At 47.1% G+C, this 12,342-nt stretch overlaps 1 protein-coding gene across 8 annotated transcripts in view; it reads left to right on the forward strand.

The window, feature by feature from the left end:
• LOC139533912 (membrane-associated guanylate kinase, WW and PDZ domain-containing protein 2-like) overlaps positions 1-12,342 on the forward strand; it is a 294,569-nt gene that overhangs the window by 201,965 nt on the left and 80,262 nt on the right. For all 8 annotated transcript variants that reach the window (XM_071332395.1, XM_071332396.1, XM_071332398.1 and 5 more), the window contains exons 3-4: positions 1,455-1,574; positions 8,721-8,936. In XM_071332395.1, the coding sequence (XP_071188496.1) occupies positions 1,455-1,574; positions 8,721-8,936 (336 nt within the window). The remainder of the gene's footprint in view (positions 1-1,454; positions 1,575-8,720; positions 8,937-12,342) is intronic.

Raw genomic sequence — 12,342 nt, forward strand, 5'->3', positions numbered from 1 at the left:
ACAGCTTTTTCACCAAGTTGGCTCTGAGATTCTTTTATTTTTTAAATATATATTTTTTTAACTTTTACCCCCTTTTCTCCCCAATTTCGTGGTATCCAATTGGTAGTTACAGTCTTGTCCCATCGCTGCAACTCCCGTATGGACTCGGGAGAGGCGAAGGTCGAGAGCCGTGCGTCCTCCGAATCACGACCCAACCAAGCCGTACTGCTTCTTGACACAATGCCCACTTAACCCGGAAGCCAGCCGCACCAATGTGTCGGAGGAAACACTGTGCACCTGGCGACCGTGTCAGCGTGCACTGATCCCGGGCCCGCCACAGGAGTCGCTAGTGCACGATGGAACATCCCTGCCAGCCAAACCCTCCCCTAACCCGGACGGCGCTGGGCCAATTGTGCGCAGACCCATGGGTCTCCCGGTCGCTGCCAGTTGTGACAGAGCCTGGACTCGAACACAGAATTTCTAGAGTCACAGCCAGCACTGTGATGCAGTGCCTTAGACCACTGCGCCACTCGGGAGGCCCTGGCTCTGAGATTCTAACCAGTGACCTTTCGGTTACTGGCCCAATGCTCTTAATCGACTGGCAAATGTGACGAGAACTAGCCACTTATGCTAATGCTAACATGATTGAAAGGGTGCCACTGTTAGCATTTAGCAGGCTAGCGTTCTCGTCTCACTCGCGATAACATGTAGACAGAAGCCCTGTGAGGTTGTGTAGAGGCTCTGTGTCTACCGTCTTTGAGAGGCGTTGACACTGCATGCAGATTGAACTTATTTCTCTCCTCTCTGTTGGAATTGCATCACTCAGCTGAAACCTTCCTGTAACGTTACCTAGTGAAGGCCTCATCGCTCATCATCCCAAAGGACAGTACTTAAGTATTCAGTTGAATTCAAATGTGCAACCAAGAGACCCGCTCAGAATACATGAATACAACTGATTCAGGGTCAGCTTGTCCTTAATCGGCCATTCTGTTCTGATTCTTTATGAGACGCTGAGGTTTTCAAAGTAGGATCCTTTTGTTAAAGGGATACTTCGGGATTTTGTCAATTAAGCCCTTTATCTACTTCCCCAGAGTCAGATGAACTCGTGGATACCATTTGTATGTCTCTGTGTGCAGTTTGAAGGAAGTTAAAGGGAGTTTCATTAGCTAACTAGCATTGGCTCGCAAAACTACCACAAACTTCCTTCATAATGGACACATTGACATAAAAATGGTATCCACGCAATCATCTGACTCATTAACCAAAATCCCAAAGTATCCCTTTAATGTACTGTCATGATGTACACACCATAGAATTACAATTCTTTCATTCTATTTCTATGGTACACACAGTTTATAGTAAGGGCCATAATGCTTACCCTGCTCCTCTCTCCTGTATGCAGGTGTACACAGTTTCTTAGTAAGTTCCCTGATTGTAACTGTGCAACTGTGCTCCTCCCCTCTCCTCTCTGATAGGCACAACCAGGCAGCCCAAGGAAGGAGAGGTCCCGGGGGTGGACTACAACTTTGTGACTGTTGATCGGTTTATGGAATTGGAGAAAAGTGGAGCCTTACTAGAGAGCGGAACTTATGAAGGTAAAAGCAAGCTTTTCGCTTTTTTGGGGGTGTATCATGGTTTTTGGGGGGGTCTTTCCTGATTTTGTTCAATTGCTTGTTGGAATAATAGTATTATGTAGCTGCTTGTTTATCCACCATCCTTCCACTTTCTGACAGAGAAGAATGAGTTGTGTGCATTTAGACAGCTCTCACACATCACTGTGACATCATAACATAGATTACAGAAAAGCTGTTTTAATCAGAGTGGAGCAAACACACTCTCACACACACACCCCCCACACCACCACTACACCTCTCCACTCCGCTATCTCCTCCATGCTGGCTTTCCTCTGAGCCCTAATGGCTCCAGAATAAACACGACTCACTCCAGTTTCTCTCCATCTGCCCTGGTCTGTGTGGCTCTGTGCCGGGTGTACTAAACTACTGGCTCTCCACTCTGTCAGATACAGGGCACTCCACCACACAGACAGATAATGCATTAACTCCATGTCTGTTCCCTCGCTGAGCCCTCCCGCTCAGCCTTGCGCCTGTCATGACAGAAAAATAAATTGCAGATGGTCAATTTAACGGTTGGTTGCCAGGAGGGAGCTATGTTAGATTCTCTCTCCGATTGAGGCCGTGTATCACTTCTCCGAGGATGTCGTCTTCCGTAGAGAGAGCCCTTCTTCTCTTCTCGGTGGCTGCACCGCTGTACCACCATCATTTACCTTTTTAATATGTAATGCTCAATTAGAGAAGGAGAGAGAGAGAGAGAGGCAGATAGAGAGAGAGGCAGATAGAGAGAGAGGCAGATAGAGAGAGAGGCAGATAGAGAGAGAGACAGGTAGAGAGAGAGAGGCAGAGAGAGAGAGGCAGAGAGAGAGAGGCAGAGAGAGAGAGGCAGAGAGAGAGAGACAGGTAGAGAGAGAGAGAGACAAACGCAAACAGTTCACAAACACAAACGGACCCCTCAGAGCCCCAGGACAGCAACACAATTTTACCCAACCAAATCATGAGAAAACATAAATATAATTACTTGACACATTGGAAAGAACTAACAAAAAAACAGAGCAAACTAGAAGGCTATTTGGCCCTAAACAGAGAGTACACAGTGGCAGAATGTCTGACCACTGACTGACCCAAAATTAAGGAACGCTTTGACTATGTACAGACTCAGTGAGCATAGCCTTGCTATTGAGAAAGGCCGCCGTAGGCAGACCTGCCTCTCAAGAGAAGACAGGCTATGTGCCCACTGCCCACAAAATGAGGTGGAAACTGACCTGTCAAACGTATGACCATATTAGAGACACATATTTCCCTCAGATTACACAGACCCACAAAGAATTGGAAAAGCAAACACAATTTTGATAAACTCCCATATCTATTGGGTGAAATACCACAGTGTGCCATCACAGCAGCAAGATGTGTGACCTGTTGCCACAGGAAAAGGGCAACCAGTGAAGAACAAACACCATTGTAAATACAACCCATATTAATGTTTATTTATTTTCCATTTTGTACTTTAACTATTTGCACATAATATGACATTTGAAATGTCTTTATTATTTTGAAATTGTACTGTTCATTTTTTTATTGTTTATTTCACTTTTGTTTATTATCTATTTTCCCTGCTTTGGCAATGTAAACATATGTTTCCCATGCCAATAAAGCCCTTAAAGAGATGGAGAGATCACTCTTTTCTTTTGTGTGAGGAAGGCAGAGAAAAGTCATCTCAAGCTGATACAATCTGGCTGTCAGGTCCTACACTGCCAGGTTAATGTTATCCACAGTGTTGGATTTTCATCATTACAAAAGCCTTGCTTGGGAAGGTCAGAGGGTGGGTCAGTGTGTCTCTTGGCTTTTGTTTAGCTAACAGTAAGGTATGCAACTCATTTAGCATTGTAGCATACTACTGGAGGTTGTCTTCAGTTTGTGTAGGAATGTTTGAAGGTTTGAAGAATGTGGCATGATGTTTTTGTGCATTTTAGATTTGATTTCCCTGAAAGTCTGACTGAAATGTATTTTAGTTGTTAGGCAGCAGCAGGGTTTAATAGTCTGTGGTCTGGTTTTAAGCCTTTCCGTTTGATTCGCTTTTTTACAGCAATGTTCTCTCATTTGAATTTGAAACACTCACTGTGTACTCAGAAATGCGAACAAAATTCACAGGGCCTTTTTGTAACCACAGCAAATATCTGAGATACAAACCGACATAGGACTTTCCAGCGACTATTTTCTCCATGGTCCTACAACTGTCTGCAGCATACGTGTTGTTGGAGTTCATCATTTTAATACTTAATCCCCAGGATTAGAATAATCTCATTGGATTTTCAAAATATCTTTGGGTGTCTGGTTTCTCCTCCAGAAGTACTGAAGCACCACTGAAAGGTGCAGGATAATCTCACTCTCATAGAAACCCTCTCTAGCTACAGAACCTAATCTCCAGTGGAGAGGCAGTGCCTTGAAGCCTGCTCTCAAGGAAACTAGGTTCCATTGCCATGGCAACATCATATCTCCCCCCCAGTCCATTTCACACCTTGTTTACAGAGAGTAGAGCTCAAACACTTCATCAGATCTCACATCAGCTTAACAAGGACATCCGCTGTCTCAGGACTTTGCCAGGTATCTCTGGGCTAAAGCTGGTTCAAGGGATGTTTGCATGTGTGCATACCTGTGTGTGTGGAGGAGATCTTAGCAGACAGTCTTCTGCTAGCAGACTCAGGGGCTGGAGGATCAGAGTGGGCGATGTGTGAAAGCATCAGCGAGGAGGAGCCCAGGGGAGCACGTTCAGAACGAACCCAGAAACGCTCTGCATGCTGGGCCCTGGCGACTCCGCCATGGGGAGACAGACGGGACGACCACACAGAGCACAAAGGCCAGAGCCCAGAGAGAGAGAGAGACAGGCTTCTTCTTTATTTATTTACAACACACACACACACACACACACACACACACACACACACACACACACACACACTCAATCACTAGGAATCTGTGCATGGTTTAGTGATTGATTGATGTGCGGTGGATAACACTGATGTGCCAGCAGACACAAAAGGGCTAACAGTGATGTTAGTGAAAATGCCTGGGGTGTGGGCCAGACAGTGTCAGGCTTTAGTTACCAATATGAAGTCATGTGGGTGGGTGTGTTTGTAGGTATATGTGTTGTGGAGTGTGTGACTGTGTTTGAGTACCTCTCCTTTGACGTGCCTTGAGACTTAAGTGTGAACTTTTAAGAACTATGTGAACTTTAACTCCCAGGACGTCAACTGACATTCCACTTCCTGGTCCTGGTTCCATTGGGTTATGTAATAATGACATCATCTTCCCGCGTGACCTTCTCACTCCCTTTCAGTATTTCATTTTACAATATATTTCCCTTTAAATAGACAGTTTAATTTAATGTTCTGTTTGTGCCTGTGTTGTCTACTGTGATCCCTACTTTGGCGCTTGAATATTAACTTGTAACAAGGGGAGAAAAACATCCAAGCAAATCTTTTTATAAACGTATCATCAAAGGCAAACAAAATGTGTCCAAAACTCAGGCGTGTTGCATATTAAGCAGGTTTGTACAGTGGCAGTGCTCACTGCTCACCCATGTGACTTGAGGTTCAACTCCTGAATGTGTGTCTCGGTCCTCTGGTACAGATAACTATTATGAAAAGATAGAAAATATGCTCTAAATTGCTCATATTACACGTTTACTAACGTTGAGATTTCAATCTGAGGTGAAACTTCCTCAGATAATTTTCAATCTGAGCATTGTAGCTATTAGAATGGATGCACTGTAGGAGTAATAGCCTTGGCTTTAGATCAGCGGACTAACACAGTCTCAAGGGGCTAACACAGTCTCATGGGGCTAACACAGTCTCATGGGGCTAACACAGTCTCAAGGGGCTAACACAGTCTCATGGGGCTAACACAGTCTCAAGGGGCTAACACAGTCTCATGGGGCTAACACAGTCTCATGGGGCTAACACAGTCTCATGGGGCTAACACAGTCTCAAGGGGCTAACACAGTCTCATGGGGCTAACACAGTCTCATGGGGCTAACACAGTCTCATGGGGCTAACACAGTCTCAAGGGGCTAACACAGTCTCATGGGGCTAACACAGTCTCAAGGGGCTAACACAGTCTCATGGGGCTAACACAGTCTCAAGGGGCTAACACAGTCTCATGGGGCTAACACAGTCTCGTGGGGCTAACACAGTCTCGTGGGGCTAACACAGTCTCATGGGGCTAACACAGTCTCATGGGGCTAACACAGTCTCAAGGGGCTAACACAGTCTCATGGGGCTAACACAGTCTCAAGGGGCTAACACAGTCTCATGGGGCTAACACAGTCTCAAGGGGCTAACACAGTCTCATGGGGCTAACACAGTCTCAAGGGGCTAACACGGTCTCAAGGGGCTAACACAGTCTCAAGGGGCTAACACAGTCTCAAGGGGCTAACACAGTCTCATGGGGCTAACACAGTCTCAAGGGGCTAACACAGTCTCAAGGGGCTAACACAGTCTCAAGGGGGAATAACACTGTCTCATGGGGGGGGTTAACACTGTCTCATGGGGGGGATAACACTGTCTCATGGGGGGGATAACACTGTCTCATGGGGGGCTGACACAGTCTCTTGGGGCTAACACATTCTCATGGGGGCTAACACAGTCGCATGGGGGCTAACACAGTCTCAAGGGGGGCTAACACAGTCTCAAGGGGGGCTAACACAGTCTCATGGGGCTAACACAGTCTCAAGGGGCTAACACAGTCTCAAGGGGCTAACACAGTCTCAAGGGGCTAACACAGCCTCAAGGGGCTAACAGTCTCAAGGGGCTAACACAGTCTCAAGGGGGGCTAACACAGTCTCAAGGGGGGCTTAAACAGTCTCATGGGGCTAACACAGCCTCAAGGGGCTAACAGTCTCAAGGGGCTAACACAGTCTCAAGGGGGGCTTAAACAGTCTCATGGGGCTTAAACAGTCTCATGGGGCTTAAACAGTCTCATGGGGCTTAAACAGTCTCATGGGGCTTAAACAGTCTCAAGGGGCTAACAGTCTCAAGGGGCTAACAGTCTCAAGGGGCTAACACAGTCTCATGGGGGGCTAACACTGTCTCATGGAGGGCTAACACTGTCTCATGGGGCTAACACAGTCTCATGGGGCTTAAACAGTCTCATGGGGCTTAAACAGTCTCAAGGGGCTTAAACAGTCTCAAGGGGCTAACACAGTCTCATGGGGGGCTAACACAGTCTCGTGGGGGCTAACACAGTCTCGTGGGGGGCTAACACAGTCTCATGGGGGACTAACACAGTCTCATGGGGGACTAACACTGTCTCATAGGGGACTAACACAGTCTCAAGGGGCTAACACAGTCTCAAGGGGCTAACACAGTCTCAAGGGGCTAACACAGCCTCAAGGGGCTAACAGTCTAAAGGGGCTAACACAGTCTCAAGGGGGGCTAACACAGTCTCAAGGGGGGCTAACACAGTCTCAAGGGGGGCTTAAACAGTCTCATGGGGCTTAAACAGTCTCATGGGGCTAACAGTCTCAAGGGGCTAACAGTCTCAAGGGGCTAACACAGTCTCATGGGGGGCTAACACTGTCTCATGGAGGGCTAACACTGTCTCATGGAGGGCTAACACTGTCTCATGGGGCTAACACAGTCTCATGGGGCTTAAACAGTCTCAAGGGGCTTAAACAGTCTCAAGGGGCTTAAACAGTCTCAAGGGGCTAACACAGTCTCGTGGGGGGCTAACACAGTCTCGTGGGGGGCTAACACTGTCTCATGGGAGGCTAACACATTCTAATGGGGGAATAACACTGTCTCATGGGGGGATAACACTGTCTCGTGGGGTGGATAACACTGTCTCATGGGGGGCTGACACAGTCTCTTGGGGCTAACACAGTCTCATGGGGGGCTAACACAGTCTCATGGGGGGCTAACACATTCTCATGGGGGCTAACACAGTTGCATGGGGGCTAACACAGTCTCATGGGGGCTAACACAGTCTCATGGGGGGCTAACAGTCTCATGGGGGGCTAACAGTCTCATGGGGGGCTAACAGTCTCATGGGGGCTAACAGTCTCGTGGGGGGCTAACACAGTCTCATGGGGGACTAACACAGTCTCATGGGGGACTAACACTGTCTCATGGGGGACTAACACAGTCTCAAGGGGCTAACACAGTCTCAAGGGGCTAACACAGTCTCAAGGGGCTAACACAGCCTCAAGGGGCTAACAGTCTAAAGGGGCTAACAGTCTAAAGGGGGGCTAACACAGTCTCAAGGGGGGCTTAAACAGTCTCATGGGGCTTAAACAGTCTCAAGGGGCTTAAACAGTCTCAAGGGGCTAACAGTCTCAAGGGGCTAACAGTCTCAAGGGGCTAACACAGTCTCATGGGGGGCTAACACTGTCTCATGGAGGGCTAACACTGTCTCATGGAGGGCTAACACTGTCTCATGGGGCTAACACAGTCTCATGGGGCTTAAACAGTCTCAAGGGGCTTAAACAGTCTCAAGGGGCTAACACAGTCTCGTGGGGGGCTAACACAGTCTCGTGGGGGGCTAACACTGTCTCATGGGAGGCTAACACATTCTAATGGGGGAATAACACTGTCTCATGGGGGGATAACACTGTCTCATGGGGTGGATAACACTGTCTCATGGGGGGCTGACACAGTCTCTTGGGGCTAACACAGTCTCATGGGGGGCTAACACAGTCTCATGGGGGGCTAACACATTCTCATGGGGGCTAACACAGTCGCATGGGGGCTAACACAGTCTCATGGGGGCTAACACAGTCTCATGGGGGCTAACACAGTCTCATGGGGGGCTAACAGTCTCATGGGGGGCTAACAGTCTCATGGGGGGCTAACACAGTCTCATGGGGGCTAACAGTCTCATGGGGGGCTAACAGTCTCATGGGGGGCTAACACTGTCTCATGGGGGGCTGACACAGTCTCATGGGGGCTAACAGTCTCATGGGGGGCTAACAGTCTCATGGGGGCTAACACTGTCTCATGGAGGGCTAACACTGTCTCATGGGGAGACCTAAGTTCAAACATCAGTCTGTCTCATTGGCCATTTTGATTCTTTAACCTCACCCACCAGCACCTTAAGTATAATATGATGTGTGTATGACTGACTAAGTATATAAAATGATCATTAATGTGAAGTATCCCTTCCTTCCTTCTCTAGAGAACTATTACGGCACCCCCAAGCCCCCGTGCGAGCCCAGCCCTCTGCTGCTAAATGTAACAGATCAGCTCCTGCCGGGCGCCCGACCCAGCTCCAAGGGGAAGAGGAAACGGAACAAGTCGGTCAGCAACATGGAGAAGGCCGGCATCGAGCCACCCGAGGATGAGGAGGAGGAGAGGCCCGTTGTCAATGGCAATGGCAATGGCATCACCCCAGGTTAGGTTCCAACGCAGACATAGTGTTGATGTGCAACTATAGATCCTCGTCATGACAACAAGTTCACCGCCGAAATGAGATAGCACCGACCCCTGGGATCTGATCAGACAACATAGCAACAGTCTATCGTCTAGGTTACATCATAGCAACCGGCTCTCAGTCAGGCCCATACAATAACATAATAAAGGATGGATACAAGTCCCTACTGCCTACAGGGAGCTCTTCCCAGGGAGCTCAGATCATCATCATCATCATAGATAGTCTAAATGAAAAACTGTGGAGTTCTAGTGCCTGTAAATAGCATGAGTACATCCCTCAAGCATACCATGTAGCAGAACTGATAGTGTTCAGAGACAACAGCCTTACACTGTATCCCATCTCATCCCATCTCCCAGTCATTAGATCAGATCACAGTACATTTAGTCTACGTCACGTAGCCAGAGGCTAGATTCAACCCCCCGCACCGACACAGAGAAACATCGCCTGGAGGCTGTGATCAAATCAAGCGTGGGGTTCCACGAAGCAGATTTACTGGATCAATGCAAGCCACATCACAGTCATTACTCTCAACTAGGAGCAAAGATGCTGGCTGTCTAACTTAATATAAGAATGGAGAAACCCTATGTTAGCCATGAAACAAAATAGTATAATTAATTTTGACTTGACATTTGTTAATGTAAAAATAAATGACACTGTTACGGTAGTTGTTTAGTAAAACCTTTTGAGACCTTTCCAAAATGGCTTTACATTATATATGCAATCCATTATTATTGATCAACCTATTCATTATAATGTATGTTCTGGTCAGGTAACCCATATACAGTGGCTTGCCAAACTATTCAACCCCCTTGTTTTTTTTCCTATTTTGTTGCCTTACAACCTGGAATTAAAATAGATTTTTGGGGGGTTTGTATCATTTGATTTAGACAACATGCCTACCACTTTGAAGATGCAAAATATGTTCTATTGTGATACAAACAAGAAATAAGACAGAAAAACAGAAAACTTGAGCGTGCATAACTATTCACCCCCCAAAGTCAATACTTTGTAGAGCCACCTTTTGCAACAATTACAGCTGCAAGTCTTTTGGGATTATGTCTCTATATATATTATGTCTCTTTTGGGATTATGTCTCTTATGTCTCTATAAGTTTGGCACATCTAGCCACTGGGATTTTTGCTCATTCTTCAAGGCAAAACTGCTCCAGCAGTGGGGATGGGTTCTGCTGGTGTACAGCAATCTTTAAGTCATCACACAGATTCTCAACTGGATTGAGGTCTGGGCTTTGACTAGGCCATTCCAGGACATTTAAATGTTTCCCCTTAATCCACTTGAGTGTTGATTTAGCAGTATGCTTAGGGTCATTGTCCTGCTGGAAGGTGAACCTCTGTTCCAGTCTCAAATCTCTGGAAGACTGAAACAGGTTTCCCTCAAGAATTTCCCTGTATTTAGCGCCATCCATCATTCCTTCAATTCTGACCAGTTTCCCAGTCCCTGCTGATGAAAAACATCCCCACAGCCTGATGCTGCCACCACCATGCTTCACTGTGGGGATGGTGTTCTCGCGGTGATGAGAGGTGTTGGGTTTGCGCCAGACATAGCGTTTTCCTTGATGGCCAAAAAGCTACATTTTAGTCTCATCTGACCAGAGTACCTTCTTCCGTATGTTTGGGGAGTCTCCCACATGCCTTTTGGCAAACACCAAACGTACTTGTTTATTTTTTTCTTTAAGCAATGGCTTTTTTCTGTCCACTCTTCCGTAAGCCCAGCTCTGTGGAGTGTACGGCTTAAAGTGGTCCTATGGACAGATACTTTGCAGCTCCTCCAGGGTTATCTTTGGCCTCTTTGTTGCCTCTCTGATTAATGCCCTCCTTGCCTGGTCCATACGTTTTGGTGGGCGGCCCTCTCTTGGCAGGTTTGTTGTGGTGCCATATTCTTTCCATTTTTTAATAATGGATTTAATGGTGCTCTGTGGGATGTTCAAAGTTTCACATATTTTTCTATAACCCAACCCTGATCTGTACTTCTCCACAACTTTGTCCCTGACCTGTTTGGAGAGCTCCTTGGTCTTCATGGTGCCGCTTACTTGGTGGTGCCCCCAGACTCTGGGGCCTTTCAGAATAGGTGTATATATACTGAGATCATATAACAGATCATGTGACACTTAGAATGCACACAGGTGGACTTTATTTAACTAATTATGTGACTTCTGAAGGTAATTGGTTGAACCAGATCTTAATTGGGAACTTTTCTGTTTTTTTAGTGTTTTTTTAATTTAATTTAATTTCACTTTACCAATTTGAACTATTTTGTGTATGTCCATTACATGAAATCCAAATAAAAATCCATTTAAATTACAGGTTGTAATGCACCAAAATATGAAAAACGGCAATACTTTTGCAAGGCACTGTAAATGCCGTTGACTTATAGGATTGGAGTAATCTAATGTTCTGGTCAGGTAACCCATATAAATGCACTTGAGCTATAGGACTGGAGTAGTTTCATGTTGCTGTACTTTCTCACAGTAGCTCTGCTATTCATTGGGCTATGTGAACAAAGCTGAGAAAGATTCGATGTTGAGTATTCAGCCTAGAGCTGCACTGTAGTTTTCTGTTACTGAGTGTATGGCAGTGCATATACAGGTTGGGGGAAAGGGAGAGAGTGAAAGAGAGAGAGAGAGATCGATAGAGCAGGCAGTGTGATGTGAGCAGATAGCTCCATAGATGAGCTCTCCCTCCCTACCTCTGCCTGCTGCTGTGGCTGTCCTCTGGGACGGCCCAACCAAGCACCACAACTCAAACTAGGACACATCATCAGCTCCACTCTCTCTCAATCCCCTCTGCTTGCCACCTCTCTCACTCTGCTCTCTCTGTCTATTTCCCTCTCTCTTTCAATCACTCTCCATCTCTCTCTGCTCGGTATCCTTACTCTCTCTTGCTCGCTCTCTTTATCTGTCTGTCTATCTCTCTATTTCTGTCCCTGTGTAATTGCCACCCTCTCCCTATTTGAAATCCTCTCTATCTTTCTTTTTATCTCGTTCCATCTCTTTTTCCTTGGCACTCAATCACGCTGCCCCCTCTCCCCGCTCCCTCCTCCTCTCTCCCTTCTACCTTTCCCTCCCCTCTACCCTTCCCTCCTCCCCTCTCTCCTTCCCTCCTCCTCTCTCCCTTCTACCTTTCCCTCCCCTCTACCCTTCCCTCCTCCCCTCCCCTCTCCCCTCCCCTCCTCATCTCTCCCCTCTACCCTTCCTTCCTCCTCTCTCCCCTCTACCTTCCCTCCTCCCCTCTCCCCTCCCCTTCCCTCCTCCCTTCCCTCCTCATCTCTCCATTCTACCTTTCCCTCCTCCTCTCTCCCCTCTCCCCTTCTCTCCTCCCCTCTCCCTCTCCCCTTCCCCTCCCTCCTCCGC

This window comes from Salvelinus alpinus, chromosome 11, assembly GCF_045679555.1.
Source record: "Salvelinus alpinus chromosome 11, SLU_Salpinus.1, whole genome shotgun sequence".
Classification (NCBI taxonomy): Eukaryota; Metazoa; Chordata; class Actinopteri; order Salmoniformes; family Salmonidae; genus Salvelinus; species Salvelinus alpinus.